We start from the raw sequence: 21,456 nt of genomic DNA on the forward strand, positions 1-21,456 counted from the left end.
ACATTTATATATCGTGTATCAACAAATTAATCAATTTTGAACCAAACTTATTAACATTAAATCCAAACTCATTAATTTTGCATCGTATTCGTATAAAGTTTACTCCTACTCCCGACTGGTTTAGCTGAATCTTGTTATGGGAGTCAGCCACGTGTAGAAGGGACCCACGAGAAGAATCCTGAATGTCCTCCACTATTTTTTCAGAAAAATTCTAAACATAAATTCCACGTCCTACACACACTTAAAAATATATATGATTTTATTTTTTTATCCTCCGCAGCTCATTTTTTCAGCTACAAAAAAAAAGAGCGACAGGCTCAACCTTTGCGCGCGTCTTCTAGGGTTTGGGAGGTGACTGGTAATCCTACGCGAGCATCAAATTTTCTATCTCCATTCCTCTTTATCTCTCACACTCTGCGTGCGAGTTTTTTGCGTTTTAGCCAACTATGGGTGGGTCGGTAAAGGACGTGCACTCAAAGGCGGAGCTTGATAACGTGGTGGGGAGTGGCGCACCGGTTATCCTACACTTCTGGGCCTCATGGTGCGAAGCCTCCAAGCACATGGACCAAGTCTTCTCCCACCTCTCCACCGATTTCCCTCGCGCCCACTTCCTCAGGGTTCTTTCTTCTTTCATATTTTTTTTATCCTCTTTTATAGCTTTCAGTGTTTTCCCAATTGTATTTTCAGTGGTTTACCATTGTTTTCTTTTTTATTTATTGAATTTTTTGGTCAAAATTATTGTAGGCTGAAGCTGAAGGGCAACCTGAGATATCTGAGGCTTATTCGGTTTCTGCGGTGCCTTTCTTTGTTCTCTTTAAGGTTTGTTGATGTATTTTTCTCATTTTAATTCGGTTTTTTTCGAGGTCTAATTTTTTGTTTTGCAGTAAGAAGGCTGAAAGGGTATGTTGGATAATCATGATATATTTATATTTATATATATATATATATATTTCTTTTTAGTTTTTTTTAGAAATTATCGATTACAGAAGTTGATATACGGGTTTTGGATTGTATTCCAGCTGTTAGTGTATTGGGACGTATTTTTAAATGGTATGTATTGGTATCAGGGATATAAACATTGATGATAACGCGTTGCGGTCATCTCTAAATCTTTGCAACTACTATTTGCGAGTGTTCTTTATTTATTTATTTATTTTTTCTGTTGGATGGTTTGTCTTACTATGTCAGTGTATACTTATAATTCGGTGGTCAAAGTGTCAATATCTAGTTTATGTATTCTAACAGCACGACCAAGTATTTAGAAATTGATGAAGAATTAGTAAAAGACTGTAGTTGGAGAGTTTGAGTTTGCAATACAAAAGTTTGTTAACGTTGATAAAAAAAATGGCGTGTGATGATGCTAGCAATTTTGCAGGTTTTAGATTGGTTGGAAGTAGACTAGCAACTTAAATTCTAATGAGATGGATTTTAAAGGTGGTATTGGATGGACTTTTAGAAGTTAGTTTGAGTGAATACCCACGACAGCATCATCTGAGGAAGAGGGGACTGGGAATTTACGACAGGAACATGGAACTAAGATTAGATTATAGAGATTAGATTATAGAAGTTCCATGCCATCTCTTTTAACAAATGTAGTTTAATGAGATTTGGGAAGACATTTAGATAGTGAGATCTTTTATAAGATATGGAAGTGAATTCCTAATGGAACATGAAGAGCACTTGTGAGTGGTTTGGGTACGACACCGTCCATTTGGTTGGGGCAGCTGAGATGCATCTCTCAGAAGATGCTTGAACCATCGGGTAGAGTTTTAGTTCTACGGAAAACAAGGGGTTGGGGTCGGGCTTGGTGTATTTTGGGTTGTTTTTCACAGGCTTTTTGGGTTATTTGGGGCTTTCTAATATGGGCAAAATGTTTTCTTGTATACATTCAGTGTACTTGGTTACTCCTATTGATCTATATAATATTTTTACTTATAAAAAAAAGATGCTTGAACCAATCATAAGATCATGAATCTGAATATTTCTATTGTATCTCAAGTAGCTTGTTGAAAAATTCATAAATATACATGACTTTTAGTAACCAGATTTGGTGACAAAGGTTCTTCCCATCTTGTACATGAACTTTGAACGTCCAGAAATGGTGGTTGGTTAAACACCCCCACCAAAAAAATGGAGTTTGGTAGCTTTGTCATATTGTGGAGAAAAAAAGTAATCGGTGCTGTTTTTATTGCATTATGCTTAGAAGTAATGATTATGGCTAATAACTATCAATTGTCATATTCTTGTGTGGTTTGATGGGCAGCTCTCTCTCTCTCTCTCTCTCTCTCTCTCTCCCCCCTTAATTATTATTGAGCCATTGCATATTTTGCCTCCAGTTTTTATAGGGTGTGTTATTTGAAAAATCTGACTTTTATCTGTACTGATACTCGGGCTGTGAGATAATTTAGCACTTTATGTTTTGATGTTCTACTTTTTGTAACAACCCCCAATTTTTGTAACTGCATAATTTGACATCACTGTATCTAAATAAACTTTGTCAGGTGGCGTTAATCTCCATTTGAGTTTAGGACTTATGATTATTCTCTCCCTTATCAAATACTGTTCTTGTGGTAAATCCATATTTTAAACTTGCTTTCTGTGTCAGGATGGTAAGACTGTTGATACCTTGGAGGGTGCAGATCCATCTAGTTTGGCTAATAAAGTTGCTAAAGTCGCTGGTCCAGTTGGCCCTGGAGAGCCTGCTGCTCCTGCCAGTCTTGGGCTGGCTGCAGGAGCTACTGTCCTTGAAACAGTCAAAGAGTTTGCTCAAGAAAATGGCTCTGCCAAAGTCGAAAACCAAGGGAAACATGGCCTTGGTGATGCATTGAAAAAACGTCTGGAGCTGCTGATTAACTCTCACCCAATCATGCTATTCATGAAAGGAAGCCCAGAAGAGCCAAAGTGTGGATTTAGCCAAAAAGTTATTGAAATTTTGAAGAAGGAAAATGTTAAATTTGGAAGCTTTGATATTTTAGCTGACAATGACGTTCGTGATGGTTTGAAGAAATTTTCTAACTGGCCGACATATCCACAGCTCTATTGCAAAGGGGAGCTTCTTGGTGGATGTGATATCGTAATTGCAATGCATGAGAGTGGTGAACTACAAGAAGTTTTCAGAGATCATGGGATTGATACTAATGCTTCAAATGAGGTAAAAGTGAGCGAAGCTGGAAGTGGAAAGGGTGGAATCTCCGAATCTACTGGTCTAAGTTCTATCTTAACCTCTCAGATTGAAAACCTGATCAATTCAAGCCCAGTTATGCTTTTTATGAAGGGAAAACCAGATGAACCCAAGTGCGGTTTCAGCCGTAAGGTAGTTGAAATCCTCAGACAAGAAAATGTTGAGTTTGAGAGTTTTGACATTCTTTCTGATGAAGAAGTCCGTCAAGGGGTCAAAGTTTATTCAAACTGGTCTAGTTACCCACAGTTATATATTAAGGGTGAACTCATTGGTGGATCAGACATTGTGTTGGAGATGCAGAAAAGCGGGGAACTGAAGAAGGTCTTAGCGGAGAAAGGTATTGTTCAGAAGGAAGCTCTTGAAGATCGTCTGAGGAAGTTGATAAGTTCTTCACCAGTAATGCTGTTTATGAAGGGTACCCCAGATGCTCCCAGATGTGGTTTCAGTTCCAAGGTCATAAATGCCCTACGTGAGGAGGGTTTAACTTTTGGTACCTTCGATATATTAACTGATGAGGAAGTGAGGCAGGGGCTAAAGGTCCTCTCCAACTGGCCAACTTTTCCCCAGCTTTACTATAAAGGCGAGCTAATAGGAGGCTGTGACATTGTGATGGAGCTGCGAGATAACGGAGAGCTAAAATCTACCCTATCTGAGTAAGGATTGGTTTTATTTTTGCAAATAATGCGGGACATCTTTTTTACCCAAATTTCCGACTGTGTTCGAAGCCGTGCTTTTGACATCATACTTGTTTTAAACGTTTGCCTTACATATATCTTATTAATGTTCGGATACTCTTTGTATGTTGTTTTTTTTTTGGGTATATTACTCGATGCTTCAATGTCTGAAAAACTCTGCATTATTTCTGCAAATCGAAGTTATATTATGAAGGTTGATAGTTGTCTGCAAAACATCCTTACCTTTTCAGTGGAGAATTATATGGATAGTAACTCTTTTAAGTAATTTTATGTCTTGCAATTAACCTGGCGGGTTTACACGTGTCAGCATATAATTTGGTTGGTGTGATAAATCTTACAACTGAGATTCAAGGCCTTTACGATGGACGACAATCAGATAGAAAGTTTTCTTCCATTTTCCTGTTCATCCTGATTTCAAAATCTCGATATGCATGGAACAATTGGTACGGTTGTACCAGCCAATGACTTGCAATCGAAAGCACACCAAGAAGCGAGTTTAGCTCACTATTAAACTTTCTTCATTATTTAACTCATTATTATTTATAAAAAATTGAGTTTAACTCAACATCCAAATACAGCCTTAATCTCGAAAAATGTTAAGAAACCGAAAGGTGTATCGATAAAATGCAGTGTATTTCTTCTTCATCTTTTTTTTTTTTTGGAAAATGATTATTAAATACGTTCATTATATATATTTTTATTTTTATTTTTTAATGGTTAAGAAAGTGACTATTAATAAATTCATATTTTCTTTTCTAAATGGTTAAAGATGTTTTAAAATGATTAAATAAAAATAAAAAAATTCATTTGTACTAATGTGCACATTTGGTAGTCACTCTAGCATTACATTTTTTTTTCAAGAAAATATAAGTATGTCTAAGGGTGCAAATCGGTTGGTTCAATCCGGTCCGGTCTGGCAATGGACCAAACTTTTTCGGTTCATCATTTTTCCGGATCAGACCAGACCGAACACCCATAGGGACTAGATCGGTAGCTATTGGTCTAGTCCGGTCCGGTCGATCCAACCTAATTACTATTTTCTTTTCTTTTTTTAAATCAATTAATAAAAAAATTTATTTAAAATACTAAATTAAACTAAGTGACTTATTAATGTAGATTATGTAACAAATTCAATAAAAAAAATATTTTATATGGTTAATGATAATAAATTAGATGAAAATTACATTATTAATTTATATAATTACTATATAATTAACTAATTAATATTATATATTAGTTAATTAATAAAATATTAACAAGTGTTAATAACATATTTAAGATTTTATATTGTTAAGAGTGAGAGGTTAGATGAAAATATATAAAAAATATTATTAATTTATAGAATATTAACAAGAATTAATAATATATTTAAAATTTTATATTGTTAATTATATAATTATTATATAAATAATATATATAAAATATATATATTTTTTATTTTTTATTCGGTCCGGTCCGAGGTAGAAAAACCTTAGACCGTGGATTGGACTGAAACTTTTTGGTCCTCTAAAACATGGACCATTTGGTCCGTTCGGTCCGGACCGACCGTTTATTATCCCTGAATATGTCCCCATGATTTTGTCCTCTTGTTTTGACCACTTACATATTTAATTTAATTTTTTTTTTTACTTAATAATTAAGAATGTATAAAAGGACCCGTAAAAGGGACCCTTAAAATCTTTACACATGACAACATTGTTGGCAAGTCAAAAGAAATCTATAGATACTATCACCTTGAACATACAAACGACGAGCTGATAAACAGATGGTAATGGGATAGGAAAATGTTATGATATTAAAAAAAAAACCATATATATCAATGTACCAGCGGTAAGCAGTAATTTTGAAAGTTTGGGATGAGCTGTACATTTAAGAAGGCAGAGTAGCAGGCGTTCAGCCCATGGGCTTGCAGCCTGCAACTCGAGTAACTGGGACTACCCTAACTCCAGGTTCTTGCATAAACGATTTCATCTTATTTAATTAGTACTTCTTTATTTAGTTTTTTTTTTTAATGGAAAAGTGAGTGAGCAAGGGTGAGGCACAGGAAATGTTCGAAACAAAGCAGGACTGGACTTGATCCAGAGTACATCAAAGACTCTATAGTAGAATATTCTACAGAGCACTATAGTGAATGTTTGCTGTTCGAAATTCCTTTGATGAGAAGCAAAGCAGTGCTAGAATTAGGTAATTTAACGCTTTTTCAACACTATGACCTCAAATTGAGCAAATAAACGGCCTTCAAAAGAAAATCAGCCATTATGTTCCAACAGAAGCAGTTTAAAATTTAGGTCTGCCTCGTGCCAAGAATTCTCTTCGTTTCTTCGTCTTCATCTATCTTATCAATTTTCATGCGTTGCAACAGTTCGTCTACTTCTTTACCATCTCTAACATGTGCCTTGATGAGAGCATGATACATATGCCTATTCACTGGGACTATGGTCTGAAGCGAGCTCACAAAAGCTTCTACATCTCCGACACTGCCTTTCTCACCAAGCCAAGACAGTATCCCTGAAATTACCTTTGGGTTGGGCTTCCATCCTTTATTCTCCGCGTGTAAAGAGAAAGCTGCTTTCAAGCATTCCATGGCTTTCTCCATCTCACCCTTACCCAGGTATCCAGCTGCCACCAGGCTCCAACTGTTAGGAGTAGTAGCCTCTCCTTTCTCCCTCAAGTCTTCGAGCATGGCTTTTGCTTTCTCAAGTAAACCCTTTTCAGAACACCCAACAATGACCGTATTTGGGATTCGAAAATCGTAACAGTTCCCAGATGATTCCCACTCCCTTATTACTTTCTCAGCTTCTTCAAGCTCACCAAGCCTCACAAGAGACTCCAGCATAGTGATAAAATCCCTGTTTATGCATCTCTTACAAGCAGTTTTCTCCAGACCCCATAATCTTAAGACCTCATCCTTCTTCCCTAGTTTGGCATAAAGTGAAATTAGCTGGTTGAAGCCAAGCCCATCTTTCTCATCCAGCTTCTGTTCTGATTTCTTCAGGGCATCAATTGCCTTATCCGTCAGGTCAGCTTTTATGTAGAAATTAGCAGCAACAGCGTATGTATTCCAATCCATGACAATATAAGGTTGGCGCTCCATCTCTTTTAAAATATTTTCCATTCCCTCAAGATCAGATCTCACACCGTAAGAATTGATGCATATTCTGTAGCTGAAGTTGTCAGGGGAAACACCGTTCTTCTTCATCTCAGTTAGCACATCAGGAATCTTCTCGTGCTGCCCAACATTTGTGTAAAGACACATAAGGTCATTGTAAGTGAGAGGGGACGAAACAAAACCCATCTCCTTCATTTTCTGCAAATGAGAGAGGGACTTCTCAGTTTGGCGCTGACGGACATAGCAATTCAGCAGAGCACCGTACGTCTTATCAGTCTTATGTTGATCCTTCAAGTTACTGAAATAACTTTCTGCAGAAAGAAATCCACGAACCCTGCCTATGAGATCCAACTGCACCGCATGTTCAACCGGAGAAAATATACATATAGCCTTTTCGTTCATCCACTCAGAAACCTGCACCGCAAATAAGGTGAAGATTACTGACTTAACCGCGTTAATCAGCAAATTGTTTCTTGATTAATATTACGAGCACATAAAGGAAGAGTCTCGTAAAAATCAATTAGTACACGCAGAGTCCTTCAAGATGAACAAACTTAATAAGCACAAATCAATAAATTACCAAACAAAAACCAAATAATGAACAGTACAACAATTGAAATTTGAAACCTTTAACCTTCATTAAAATTACTGGAATTGGACAATAAATTGGCTTCTGGTCCCCTATAGACAATTACCCTCCATTAGTTAAAAAGCGAAATTTAATTCTTATTTCCGTCGCCCCAAACAGTTGAACCAGCCTCAGACGGCTGAAGGTTTATTTTCTGGACGGTTAAATAAAATTTCTAACTATGAAATATCTTTTATTTTCCCACATTTTCTCAGCAACCAAACAGAGACTAGCACAAAACTATTCCCCCCCAAAAAAAGCAATTGCAAACCTCAAGGGCCTGAGAGAACCTCTTGCGCTTGCGAAGATCGCGAATGATGCGATGAAGCTCCGCGATTCGGACCTTATTTCCCTTCTGGACCCAATCGTCGAGCTCCGGTACCACGCTTAAGCCAGGGCTTCCAAGGGGACTGATTCTCGAGTACAGGGTCGGCTTGAGACTCCTACTCGTGTAGTACGATCTTGTTGTAATCGCACTACGGATTAGGGTTTTCGAGAAGAGCTTTGGATCCATTGGCTAAGGGTTTTAGGAAGACGTTAGAGCCAGAGACAGACACAGGGAGACAGAACAAATGGCGAGGAATAGAAATGGGGGAGCTCAGTAGGGTTTAAGGTTTTGAATATCGGCTTCCAGGTTGGGCCGATCGAGCCCATTATCGAATACGGGCTTAAGTTTCTGGGCTCAAAGTATTGGTTGAGTCTCAAATAAATTTTGTTTCTTTTTCTTTTTTAAATTTATGTTAAACGATTTAATCAAGCAGTCGAAAAGAATACCAAAAAATCAATTATTTTATTTTATCCGTTCTAAGTTGAGACAACCCTTTTGGAAGACATAAAAAAGAAGCCATTTTCCTCAAAATTGCTTGACAATGCCTCAGCAAGCTAAACAACAAAAATTATAACACTCTAACATAAAATGATGAAAAATAGAATTCTACAGTATTTAGAAAGAAGAAATCATTACAATTTTTAACGATTTGAAAAGATTTCACTAATTATTTTTATTTTATGACATAAAAATCCATTTGTAAGTTGAGTTTTGCTTTTCATGTTGGACCGTTACAAATTCTGTTAAGAACATTCAATGTTTTGGTTCTATATATATATAGAGAGAGAAAATATATTTATAATTATGAATTGCATAATTACTGCATAATCGTTTTGAAAAAAATGAATAAAACATGAGATTTACATAAAAAAAAATTAATTTTTTAATAGTAGATCTTATTAACCATATACCCTTTATACCCTCTGCTGTAACGTAACATTTAGTTGTATTTTTATACTTTTATATTCTTTTGTAACTGAATTTGATTCCCTGTAAACAGTGTATAAATATACACTGACTTGATGATGAATAGTAGAGAAAATATTCAGAAATTGGTCTCGTCTAACATGGTATCAGAGCTGCTCGACTAGCAGTCTCTCTTGATCCATGGGTTCGCCTTCTCCTAGCCTATCTCACGTAGTGACTACCAAGCTCACTACTGAGAATTTCTTGCTCTGGAAAGTTCAGATATCTGCATACCTTAGAGGACAAGATCTCTATGGATATGTAGATGGAACTAATCGGTCACCTCCACAATTTCTCTCTTCTACCACTGAATCTGTTCCAAAAATCAACCCAGATTATCTTGTCTGGAAGAGAAATGATCAGCTAGTTCTTAGCATCCTTTTCTCTTCGTTATCAGACTCCATCCTCGGCCATGTACTCCGAGCTACAACAGCTCGTGGCCTCTGGGATTCTCTTAGCACCCTTATCTCTTCTCAGTCTCAAGCAAAGGAGTACCAAGTGCGTTTTCAGCTTACCAATCTAACTAAAGGAGATCTGTCCATAACAGACTACCTTGGTAAAGCTCGTCTCCTTGCTGATACACTTGCCTCTACTGGAAATCCCTTGCCAGACAAAGAAATTGTCACCTACTTACTCAATGGGCTTGGACCAGCCTATGAGCCTTTTGTGACTTCTATCACCACGAGATCTGATCCGGTTACTACAACCGAACTCTATCAGCTTCTATTGGTGCATGAAAGTCGGCTCACTCATTCTACTCGATCTGCTGCTGAGTTCTCAGCAAACTTTAGTTCTTATCAACGTGGTGGACATGGCAATAATCATGGTGGACGACAGGGAAGAGGCAGGGGATGCTCAACTGGAAGAAATGGCCGTGGACCCACTGGAAACTTTCATCAAACACCTGGCGCCCACCAACGTCCAACGTGCCAAGTTTGCAATAAACAAGGTCACGTAGCTCTCCAATGCAGGCACCGATTCAACCAATCCTATCAGTATGAAGCACCATCCTCCTTCTTTGCCAACTATGCCTCTCCAAACACCCATCCACTACCAAACACCAACCCGTGTTCATCAAACACCAACCCGTATACACACTGTGATCCCACCTGGTACCCAGATTCTGGAGCTACTCATCATCTAACCCATGATCTTGGTAACCTCAATCTCTCCAGTGAACCTTATGGTGGTCCTGAGACAATACGCATCGGTGACGGTTCGTGCCTTCCTATACAGAACTCCGGTAATGCTTCTCTTCTCTCTAACTCCTCTCCTTTCCATCTTCGAAATCTCCTCCATGTACCAAATATTTCAAAAAATCTTGTTTCGGTTCGACAATTCTGCCTTCATAACAACTGCTTTTTTGAATTCCATTCTTCCCATTTCTGTGTTAAGGATTCTCGGACCAAGAAATGCCTCCTCATCGGTCCAACTAAGAATGGTCTCTACGCCTTTCCACCAGCCATAACATCGACTGCTCAAGCTTCGGCTTCCTCCTACCTCGGCGAGCATACCTCTCTCTCGCAGTGGCATCACCGTTTGGGTCACCCATCACTTGAAGTTGTCTCTTCCATTGTGCGCACCAACTGCTTGCCCATTGTTCCCAGCAGCAGCTCTATGTCCAAATGTGTCTCCTGTCCCCTTGCGAAATGCCATAGACTTCCCTATGTATTTCGTGGGCTTCAGTCCTCACGGCCTTTGGAATTGGTTACTGCCGACTTATGGGGCCCAGCACCTGTTGTTTCTCAAATTGGATATAGATATTATGTTTCCTTTCTTGATCACTTTACACGTTATACATGGATCTTTCCTTTAAAATTAAAATCAGATGTTCATCAAATTTTTCCCCACTTTCTTGCTCGCATAGAACGTCTCTTTAACACTAAATTAATTAATTTACAAACCGACGGTGGCGCTGAGTTCAAACCCATCACCACTCAATGCATTAATCTTGGCATTAATCATCGATTCTCTTGTCCTTATGCTCATCAACAAAATGGTCTTGTTGAGCGTAAACATCGTCATATCGTTGAAACTGGGCTTGCTTTACTAGCCCATTCCTCTCTCCCCTTATTCTTTTGGACTGAGGCTTTTGAAACCGCTGTATATCTCATAAACCTTCTTCCTTCTAAAATTCTCCGCAATAAATCCCCTCATTTCTTGGTTTACAATAAAGAACCTGATTATCATTTTTTGAAAACTTTTGGGTGCCAATGCTGGCCCAACCTCAGACCATACAACAAACACAAATTAAATTTTCGGTCCATCTCTTGCATTTTCCTGGGATACAGTCTATCTCACAAAGGCTATAAATGCTTCGAGCCCATTTCAAAAAAACTCTACATCTCAAGAGATGTTCTATTCTCTAAAAATTCCTTTCCTTACTCAAACAACCAGCCCAATTCGATTTCCCCAGCCCAACCATCCTCTCATACACTTCTACCCATACTTGCCCCACCATCTTCTATTCTCGGCCCAGGCCCATGGCCCATTCCGTCTCACACCCATTATCAAAACCCTAATGACCCGACCCCTAATCACTTTCCCATATCTGCTGCCGCCTCTCCCTCGAATACCTTCCCTACCCGAAGCACTGAAACAAACCCTAACCCTAACTCAACCTTCATCACTTCCACTCCCACCTCTTCATCCCATACGTCGGAGCCTTCCACTACACTTCCCGAAACTTCACCCTCTCACGAAGTCTTTGTTCCGTCCAATCTCTCTGAGCCTCCTGTCACAAACGCCTCCCCTGCACCTCGTCAACTCCCACCTCACAATCTCATTCCTCCTCAGTCTCCGATCATTACTCACAGCCACACGGACTCTCTACGGCCTCGTAACTTTACCGATGGCACTGTTCTGTACCCGCAGCGTCATTGTCTCAGTACCACTATGGAGGTCCCGGATGAACCTACGAGCTTCACGGTTGCCTCCAGATTCTCTGAATGGTATGATGCTATGTCCTCTGAGTTTAATGCTTTAAATCAAACCAGAACTTGGACATTGGTTCCTCCAAACCCTAGCTATAATGTAGTTGGTTGTCGTTGGGTCTATAAGACCAAGTTGAATTCCGATGGGTCATTTGCTCGTCGGAAAGCCCGTTTGGTAGCAAAAGGGTACCATCAACAGTTTGGTTTAGACTATGGTGCGACCTTTAGTCCAGTTGTTAAAGCCACCACCATTCGTCTAGTTCTATTTATTGTTGTGAGTCATACCTGGCCTCTGCGCCAAATAGATATTCAGAATGCTTTTTTGCATGGAGAGCTTACTGACACTGTTTTTATGCAGCAACCTCAAGGATTTATTGATAAACAATATCCTGATTATGTGTGCAAACTCAACAAGGCCATTTATGGTCTTAAACAGACACCAATGGCCTGGTTTGCTCAATTGAGCACCTGGCTCACTGATTATGGCTTCTCTGCTTCACGTGCTGATCCATCACTATTCATTTTGAATTCTGGTGATTTACATATGTTTCTACTGATTTACGTTGATGATATGCTCATTACTTCTTCCATACCTGCTGCTATAGACAAACTGATTTCTGCTCTGGCCAGAGCCTTTCCTGTGAAGGATCTAGGCCGATTGTCTTACTTCCTTAGGATTGAAGTTGATTACTCTAATTCTGGGATTTTTCTGTCTCAAAGGAAGTATATAAAAGATCTCTTGGAAAGAAGTAACATGCTTAATTCTAAGCCAATGACCTCACCTATGGCAGCTTCTCTCAAGCTGTCACAATTTGATGGTCCTGAATTCACTGACCACACTTTATTTCGAAGCATTGTTGGGGGCTTACAATATTTATCAATGACTAGGCCCGACATTGCTTTCTCAGTAAATAAAGTTTGCCAATTCATGCATTGCCCAAAAGTTTCACACTGGTCAGCTGTGAAGAGGATTCTTAGATACCTCAAGTCCACCATAAATTATGGCATGCTCTTCAAAACCTCTTCAAGTCTTACCTTGCAGGCCTACACAGACGTAGATTGGGCAGGATGCCCAGATGATAGACGCTCAACTGGAGCCTTTTGTATTTTTCTTGGCAAGCACCTTATATCATGGAGCTCAAAGAAACAGAAGACTGTGGCCAGATCAAGCACAGAAGCCGAATACAAATCACTTGCCACCACAGCTGCGGAGTTGATCTGGATTCAAACTCTTCTTCGGGAACTTGGCCTTTTTCTAACTCAGCCACCTACTCTCTGGTGTGACAACATTGGGGCAACCTACCTATCCGCCAATCCTGTCTATCATTCAAGAACAAAGCACTTAGACATAGACTTTCACTTTGTACGTGATAGGGTAGCTGCAAATAGTCTTAAAGTCTTGTTCTGCTCTTCCAAAGATCAAATAGCTGATGTACTTACTAAGCCAATTGTTTCTGAGCGATTTGCTGCTCTTAGATCAAGTCTCACAGTGGTTGATACCCCTATGGACTCGAGAGGGCGTATTAACCATATACCCTTTATACCCTCTGCTGTAACGTAACATTTAGTTGTATTTTTATACTTTTATATTCTTTTGTAACTGAATTTGATTCCCTGTAAACAGTGTATAAATATACACTGACTTGATGATGAATAGTAGAGAAAATATTCAGAAATTGCTCTCGTCTAACAGATCTTACTCATTTTCAAAGAGAGTATTTATGCATATATATATATATATATTGATTCCCCATGAGATAACTAAAACTGAAAAATAATTTCCACCACCCAATGATATAATACAAATTTTCTCTAAGTAGGCTATATATCATACAAATTAGCTTTGTTCGTCTCAGACCTTCTAATTACAAGGCCTAGCTAGCTCCTAACTTTGTTCTGGTTGTTGTTTCCCCCGGCCCCATGTATTGAGAGAGGCAATCCAACAACTTTAATTCCAGTGCTTTGAAATGGGCTATTTGCATCTGCAATTCCACCTTCTCCCTCCTTAGGTCCTTGTTCTCCTTCAGGAGTAGCAGACGATTAGTCTCCTCCATGCAGGCAGCAGTCATCTTACTGCTCTCTTCAGAAGCCTTGAGATATGCTGGAAAGATACTTGGCTCGCTCTTCTTCCTAGTGATCTCAGCAAGCATTTGCCTGCACCCCTTCTTGAACTTCTCGTGCTTGAATTCCCACCTTTTCGAAGATGTTTTCTTGAATCCCTGCTTTTTTTTTTTGGGATGAAAGAATTAGCAAATTAATAAGCCAAACCCAAATTAAGACACGTACGAGATAATAGATAGCTTTCATTTTGTTCATGTGTCTTCGCTTTCCGGCTCATATACGCAGTCTCCGATTTAATTCCATGGACACAGTCTCATACTATGGATGCAACTATCAAGAACAGAGTCTAATCTTACAACTTAAATTATCAGAACCTAATCCCGTCAGTCTCGGACAAGTTAAAACACTGTCTCCCCTTAATTTTGTCATTGCACTGTACCTCCAGTTGTAAACAAGCAACTAGTGTAGGGTGAACTTTCCCTTTCTTCTCTTTTCTTGGCAGTGTGATTATCTTGACTTGTTAAAATTAAGAAGGAAAAAAAAAACACATTCTTTTGACTCTTGTTTATTTTTACAGATGAGACAAGATGAGTTGACATTAAAGTTAAAAGTTGAATAAAATATTATTAGAATATATATTTTTTAATATTATTTTATTTTATGATTTGAAAAAGTAAAATTATTTATTTTATTTTATATAAAAATTTTAAAAAATTGTAATAATTAGATGAGATGAATTAAATTAAGAAGCCTTAATATGAAAACAAACGAGGCTATTTCCCGTCCTGGCTCTATTATTAAAGTATGACCAATAAAATCGAATATATCGTTTCACATCATGATTTGCTTTCACCACATATATATATCTTTGAAAAAACGAGTCTTTTTTGTTTTAGCAGTTTGAAATTAAAGTGCATATATACATCACACATCCGATCGTCTTATTTCAAATGCTAAGAATAAGGGTAGTGCATGCGACCATTCAACGACGTTTACTGGCTAGCTAGCTAGATTCCGCAAGGAAGGGAGAAATTCCTGGGCGACCATTGAAATTCTCCACTCCAGATTCTAACCTACATGCAGTACTTACTTCTTTTAAGAAATTAAGCAAATATATATATATATTTTCTTGCCAATACAGGAAAAAAACCAAATGTATGATCAAAAACCACATGTTGATAAACTGGAATAATGGTGGCTGATCATTTACTTTGAAATAAAAGAGGAAGAGACAGAAACCCATGCATAATTTAGGAAGAGACAGAGAGTATACTGCTTACATAGGTATTCAGCTGGCGAATGAAGCTAGAGAAGTTGTTGTGCTTGAAGTATTTAGGCAACAAGAGCTCCGAGAACTCTGCTGGAGACCAAACAACAAACCCAGTTCCCTCCGCATTCCATGACACGATTCTCTTGCCTGCACGATCATGATGATCATCATCTGCTCTTCCTTCTTCTAACAAGTCATAAGTCTTTGACAAAAAGGGAGCTGGGCATCGTGATCTCGGAGATTGGCTTGAACTAGCAGTACTCTTGCTTGTGCCCTCCTGCTCCATGGAGTGCCCAAATACCGTTCCTCGTTCCTGACCTTTCCTTATATATATATATGACGTACCCTCTTTTAGCTAGGAAACTGCTAGTGCCGTGTACCGTGGACAAACTTCACGTACACTTTTCTTCTGGTCTCTCTCCCTTTTTTTCTTCTTTCTTTCTTTCTTTAGTGCATGCAACTTTCTTAAAGGAAAAGAGATCAGGTATGTAGTATCCTAGCCACAGATCATTTGAAGTTTGAAACCAAGCTTGGAATGGAATCATGGAAGTTCCATGAATCCGGCATCAGGCAGTGACAAGTGGCACTTCGGAGTTAATTAGTAGCTAGGCCCATTTTACTTGATTGATAGTTTGGTTTGTTTAGGTAAAATCAAATTATCTCGTTTCATCTTATTTTATCTCATATAAGAGAAAAGTTATTTTGTCACTTCAATAATACCGCTCAAGTGTACCGCTTGATAAATTTTTTATTTTATATATTTAGTGATTAAGGAAGTGATTTTAAGTGTATTTTTTATTTTTTTAAATATTTAAATATATTAAAAAATGTGAATAGAAAAAAAAAAATTTGCAAAAGCAACTGACGGTAAAGACTAAGCGGTGCTATTCAGGCGGCAAAATAGTACCGCTCTTCATATAATTATTACAACTTTTTCAAATCATGAAATTAAAAAAATATTTTAATAATATTTTATTCAACTTTCAACAAAACATTACATCTCATATGATCTGTCAAACCAAATGAGACTTGGAGTTAAGGCTTTACTCAACATATAATACATAGAAAAATGCTGAAGACAGTCGCCTCACATAAACGGGGCACAAACGGCTGCCGATGTGGAAAAAACAAAACGCACCGTTTCGTTAAAAACCAAAACCAAAACCACGCCGCACTTCCCCCTCTGTCGGCATCCTCTGGGTTGTTTTGGGTGAACCCAACGTCCAAGCTCCTTGTTTTCGGTCTCTGTTTCCTGGGTTAGTGCTGTCGGCACTTTCTGTTCCTGGTGTGATAAATTTCGATAGCCTCTGTTCACATTTCGGCATCTCGAAATTTCTGGGCTGGGCATCTCCGTACTTGTTCATTCTTGACATCTTAGATTCTCATATAGCCGCAACTTGCTTCTGCGAATCTTTTTTATTGGTCTGGTAATTTTTTGGCAATTTTATTTGTCTTCGGCATTTATGAGACCTTACCCTTTCAATTTCATCTGAACAAGAACATGACAGAATAATAATAATAATTTCAACTTGTGAATTGCACATTCTAGCTTCCGAAAGAATTAGTTACAAAAGAATTTCCTAGTTAACACCAAGCATTCTAAATCAAGGTCTGTTCCAGAACTAGAAAAACAACATCTTCTAGAATTCTTTTCATTTCCTTGAATTCTGTTTCAAGATCTATATCTAAATTTGCAGAATTTGCAGTAGCAGAATTGAAGGAATTCAACTCTCTGTGCACTTATTCCCTACAAGGCCAAAAGCTTTCATCTTCAAGTGTAACCCTTTGAAAATTAAAATCAAGGTTATAAAAAGTGTAATTTTTAACTTGAAAAATTTAACTCTCTGTGCACTGTGAAGAAGAAGACGATGACCCACCAGTTTGTTTACTGACGCTTACCTCCCACGCGACTGCTCAACCTTTTTCTTAATTTTTTCTACTTTCTTTCAACAATCCAAGCAACAACAACAAAATTTTTTTCAACATAACCCAAAGCTTCTCGGAAGAACGGAAGAAAAGAAACTTGAAGAAGAAGCCAGTAGCATTTTCCCTCATTTCTTGTTCTGAATTTTTTTTTTTTAATTGACGTGGCATTGCCACGTTGGGCCGACTGCACACCGCTTGTAGGTGCCTATTGCCCCTAACAGAACTGTTGAGTATCTCTAATTTTTTTTTTTTACTAATATATATACTGCCTCAAAAGGGTTCCTTACACACATATACAACGTACGGTTTCAAATTCATGATTTATAGTATATATGTGAAATGTTTATCAAATCTCGGTTGTTACTCAACTTTCCTTTGAGGATGAATTGGGCTAATTAATTTTGAAATCTTATTATTCTCAGTGTCCAAAGAAAAAACCAAGATTAAAGAAATGAGAAAAACAAAAGCAAAATATATAAGACGAAATTCCCAAAAAAAAAGAAAAAGAAAAGAGGATTGGAACAGGATTTGGGTGCATTGAATTATTATCCACTCTTTTGTCACCATATCAGTCACCCGACAAGCTCAAACATGCAAGAGAGTGGAAATTCAAAGGAAGGGCCGCGAACTCTGACCCAGTTTTGCCAAGAGTCTAGATCGCAAAATCTGTCTATTCCCAATATGACTGCCATGCCACTATTCTTCTCGTGATGCAATAATTACTTGGGTATTGCCATCTTATCCATTTCTTGCAAATACATAGGATGTTTCCAAGAAATGATAAAAAAAAAAAATTATAGATGAAAAAAATTTCTAACTTTTTACTCAAATTTATAAGTTTTCAGTAGAAAATAGATAGACACATAAATTAAATTATACAATATTTATTGTTTATATGTTTATATATCTTTCTTCTATTTGAGATTTTTAAATTCAGACAAGAACGTGAAAGTTCTTAGATTAGTGATGGTGGGCCGTACTGGCTAATTCAATTATGTAACCAATGCATGTGCTTGTTAATGGGGTCACCGTCACTCATCGCGTTAATCATGAGTTAATTAGAATCTCCCAGAGACCTTAGTTGTTGGCAATTTCCTTATTGATATATAATTGATACGACTCCCGAAGTGGTCAGGTGTTGGCTTAACTCTAGAACTTTGTGCAAGACAGTCCACTTCTTCTTTTTCCTTTTTTAACGTTTTAAGCCGAAAGGTTCTCCACGTTCAAGGCATGTTCTGAACTTCGACAATAATAATAATAAATTAATAATACTAATAGTAAACAACCGTATACTACAAAGAAGAAAATGCCAAGTACGTTGTTTTTGTTTTTATTTTTTATATTTTTTTTAGTTAGTTAAGGTATAATCTCTATTAAAAAATTAATCGTACAAGCTCGTATAGTTATATATGTTTAAAAAAACTTAAAATTATAATAATATTTTTTTAAAAATGATATTTTTTTCTCTTTTATTCTTATTCATCAATCACTCAGAACTGTAAATAATTTTTTTTTTTCGCTTTTGAAGATTTTTGTATCTTTCCTTATTTTTTAAGAATAAATCTTTATAAACTCTTCATACTCTATATATTTTTTTTAATTTTTAATATTTTTTTCTTTTATTAAATATTTATTATAGAAATAATGAATAGAAAATTTAAAATAATTTAAAAAGAATAAATTCAAAAAAATTTAAAAAATTTAAAAATTTAAAAAAATATAAAATATAGAGTGTTATAAAAATTGTGTAATAAAACTCATTTTTTAAAGTTATATATCTTGCACGCGTACGTACGATTGAGAGATCAGGAATGTCACGTGGTTGGAAATGGAAATCCAAACCAAATAAGCTGGCACATAGGATATTGTCAGGATTTAAGGATTAGTGCTTACCGGATGTTTCGAGTCTTTCTAGATATAAGTAGCTATGTCGAGAAAATAGTAGTGTCGCATATTAGATTGTACAAGTATCAGTGTATTTTTTTTTTTAAAAATAAGATTTATTAATAGAATGATAATTTTTACATATGAATTTCAAATTTATTTATTTTTAAAATATCATTTCTCATAAAAAAAATTAATATATCGATATGATTGCTTGTGTAATGCTAATTGGTGTAGTTTTGATCCGATTCTAAGAATTATTAATTTATCTGTAGTATTCCCTGTCAACCAAGTTGCTGTGGTGTAGTGGTTATCACGTCAGTCTTACACACTGAAGGTCCCCAGTTCGATCCTGGGCAGCAACATTTTCAGTTTTCTACAACCTTCCTCTCTCTACTCACCATTTTTTTATTGTGCTGCCGATGACTATCTGAATGATATATGAATCATGATATTTGCATGATCTGCTATAAAGATGTGTTTGTATTTTACACATGTACGTGGGTGCCAAAACAAAATTAAAAATAAATTCTTGGGTCTTCAAAATTTTGACCATCTCTGCGTGATTGGTTATAACTTATAATTCTAAAGAAATTAAGCATTATCATTTACATGTTAAATCGATATTGTGGACACTGTAACTATGATTCGGGGAAATTTTACTCGTGCTGTTTATATGGATCCTAATAATTCTATTTATCATCCTCACACACCACACATTGCACTTATTTTAATTTTGTTTTTCAATTTTTCTATAACAAATATATAGTGTATAGATGATAAATAGAAAAATTCAATTAATTAAATAAGAATAAAATAAAATAATAAAATAATAATATGAAAATATGTATGGTATAAGATAATGAGTATCATCTATCATATGGATTCTGTGCGTTAAGGCTTTGATTTATCACCTTTGCTTTCAAGTGTAGTGGGCTTAGTCCATTGTTGTTTCCTTAATATAAAATTTTCGGGCTGGGCCCTATTCATTGAGAGTTTGGGCTTAAAAAGTTATATTTAGTGGAGTGGGGACTGCAACTCAATGGATTCGATCATTCGAGAGATCGAGAAACAGAGTACAAAACAAAACTTGTAAACAACTCCAATATTATCTAGTTATCCAGCCTACATATGTCATGTCACTGCCAAGGATTCTCTTATAAATTCAATTGCCAAATTTGAAATTCCACCTGATTTTATTCCCATCCATTTCCTCGCATCTTGGAGTCACAAAACTTGTCTAAATATTAATTACAGCACTAACAATGATATTCTTACAATTACTAATGTCTTAAGATGTTTTTACATAAGATAGACATGTTTTGTTACCTCCCCCGTTGTTTTTTTTTTTTTTTCTACAGCAGCTTTTATATAAAAGGAGGGTGGGATTTCGAACTCATATTTTCTATTTGAAGAATCAGATTATATGCCATCAGGCTCTTGGCATCAGTAGCTTCAAATAAATAATTTAAACGGGTGATAAAAACAATAGTTGTGCTACATATAAGCCCCACACCCTGCACACCCACTTAAAAACATGTGATTTTACTTTTTTATCCTCATATTTCATATTGAATTTTTCTAAAATATGAAATTGGGAGTTTGGAGTGGGAACTAACAATCATACTACCACCCCAAAAAAGGAAGGGGTCGCGTGGCTAAAGCATAGAGTGGGATATAAATGGGTCGGTTTGTAAGTTTCAAACTTTTGATCATTCATCATATAAATCGCATGCACACTCGAGTTCAGATTTTACTTCTTTTTCAGCAGCTTGCTCTTTGGTCAGCGAAAACAATTTCTAATTTAATTAGTGGGCAGCAGGTGGACCTCAATATCTGTCTCAGAGTGGCAAAATATAATGGTTATGATCACATCATGAATGGGAATATATATCCCAATTAGTCAGAACGCATGCAAAGTCTTGCGAGTTTGTTTTCTTCCATCAGCTTCCGATCGAACCTGATCATGTTGCAGCTACCTGGCAAAAGGAAATTCATAGAGAATGACGTTGCGGTTGGGTTGGGCTGGGCAGCCACCACAGAAGCAATTATCATATCATTATCCTTATTAGTCGATGGTAGCAAATGTGAACACGGGTCATGTATATTTTCTCATTGTTCAACTAGCTATATTGGAGTCCGAGTCAATGTAACAACCATGCCTAGAGTTTTGTAAAAGAGTAATGCTACATACAGTTATTGAATGTATAAATATCATATAGTTATTTTAAAAAAGAATAAGATTTATTATTAAAAAATTAATATATTTTTATATAAATCATATATTTATTTATTTTTTTTAAAATGATTATACGACGTTTATACATTCACAATTATAAATATTATTCCTCTTTGTAAAAAACAAGGAGAACCCAACAAATTATCATGTCATATCATTATCCTTATCAGTCACTGTTTAGAGAAAGAGACGTTGCATGCTGAGTATCCCACAAGTCATCGTGGTCTTTTTGTATT

General features: G+C 36.7%; 3 protein-coding genes and 1 non-coding gene across 5 annotated transcripts; 2 read left to right on the forward strand and 2 right to left on the reverse strand.

Moving 5' to 3' along the window:
- Window positions 1–267: 267 nt before the first annotated feature.
- LOC108990624 (monothiol glutaredoxin-S17) lies at window positions 268–4,091 on the forward strand. The gene is made up of 3 exons (XM_018964630.2): window positions 268–617; window positions 745–819; window positions 2,606–4,091. Exons 1-3 carry the CDS (start codon window positions 447–449, stop codon window positions 3,836–3,838), a joined length of 1,479 nt encoding a protein of 492 aa, XP_018820175.2. The 5' UTR covers window positions 268–446; the 3' UTR covers window positions 3,839–4,091.
- Window positions 4,092–6,034: 1,943 nt separating this feature from the next.
- LOC108990640 (pentatricopeptide repeat-containing protein At4g21705, mitochondrial) lies at window positions 6,035–8,203 on the reverse strand. Of its 2 annotated transcripts, none has more exons than XM_018964658.2 (2): window positions 7,885–8,203; window positions 6,035–7,399 (listed from the first exon to the last, which is right to left on the reverse strand). In XM_018964658.2, exons 1-2 carry the CDS (start codon window positions 8,125–8,127, stop codon window positions 6,161–6,163), a joined length of 1,482 nt encoding a protein of 493 aa, XP_018820203.1. In that variant the 5' UTR covers window positions 8,128–8,203; the 3' UTR covers window positions 6,035–6,160. The 2 variants fall into 2 exon arrangements, with proteins under 2 accessions (XP_018820203.1, XP_018820204.1); XM_018964659.2 differs by having other exon boundaries at window positions 7,904–8,197.
- A 5,315-nt stretch (window positions 8,204–13,518) lies between these two features.
- LOC108990606 (heat stress transcription factor B-2a-like) lies at window positions 13,519–15,620 on the reverse strand. The gene is made up of 2 exons (XM_018964610.2): window positions 15,182–15,620; window positions 13,519–14,059 (listed from the first exon to the last, which is right to left on the reverse strand). The coding sequence occupies exons 1-2, from the start codon at window positions 15,455–15,457 to the stop codon at window positions 13,715–13,717; spliced, it is 621 nt and encodes a 206-aa protein (XP_018820155.1). The 5' UTR covers window positions 15,458–15,620; the 3' UTR covers window positions 13,519–13,714.
- A 3,653-nt stretch (window positions 15,621–19,273) lies between these two features.
- On the forward strand, window positions 19,274–19,346 carry TRNAV-UAC. The gene has a single exon. It is a non-coding gene; the product is annotated as a tRNA-Val (tRNA).
- The last annotated feature ends 2,110 nt before the right edge of the window (window positions 19,347–21,456 follow it).

This window comes from Juglans regia, chromosome 3, assembly GCF_001411555.2.
Source record: "Juglans regia cultivar Chandler chromosome 3, Walnut 2.0, whole genome shotgun sequence".
NCBI classification, from domain to species: Eukaryota; Viridiplantae; Streptophyta; class Magnoliopsida; order Fagales; family Juglandaceae; genus Juglans; species Juglans regia.

What these genes read in the sequence shown, in the direction of transcription:
- LOC108990624 (XM_018964630.2), top strand. Translation starts at nt 447, where the DNA reads ATGGGTGGGTCGGTAAAGGACGTGCACTCAAAGGCGGAGCTTGATAAC. An exon ending in CTCGCGCCCACTTCCTCAGG is followed by an intron (nt 618 to 744) that starts GTTCTTTCTTCT and finishes AAATTATTGTAG; the next exon opens with GCTGAAGCTGAAGGGCAACC. An exon ending in CTTTCTTTGTTCTCTTTAAG is followed by an intron (nt 820 to 2,605) that starts GTTTGTTGATGT and finishes TTTCTGTGTCAG; the next exon opens with GATGGTAAGACTGTTGATAC.
- LOC108990640 (XM_018964658.2), bottom strand. Translation starts at nt 8,127, where the DNA reads ATGGATCCAAAGCTCTTCTCGAAAACCCTAATCCGTAGTGCGATTACA. An exon ending in GGTTCTCTCAGGCCCTTGAG is followed by an intron (nt 7,400 to 7,884) that starts GTTTGCAATTGC and finishes TTTGCGGTGCAG; the next exon opens with GTTTCTGAGTGGATGAACGA.
- LOC108990606 (XM_018964610.2), bottom strand. Translation starts at nt 15,457, where the DNA reads ATGGAGCAGGAGGGCACAAGCAAGAGTACTGCTAGTTCAAGCCAATCT. An exon ending in TTCGCCAGCTGAATACCTAT is followed by an intron (nt 14,060 to 15,181) that starts GTAAGCAGTATA and finishes AAAAAAAAGCAG; the next exon opens with GGATTCAAGAAAACATCTTC.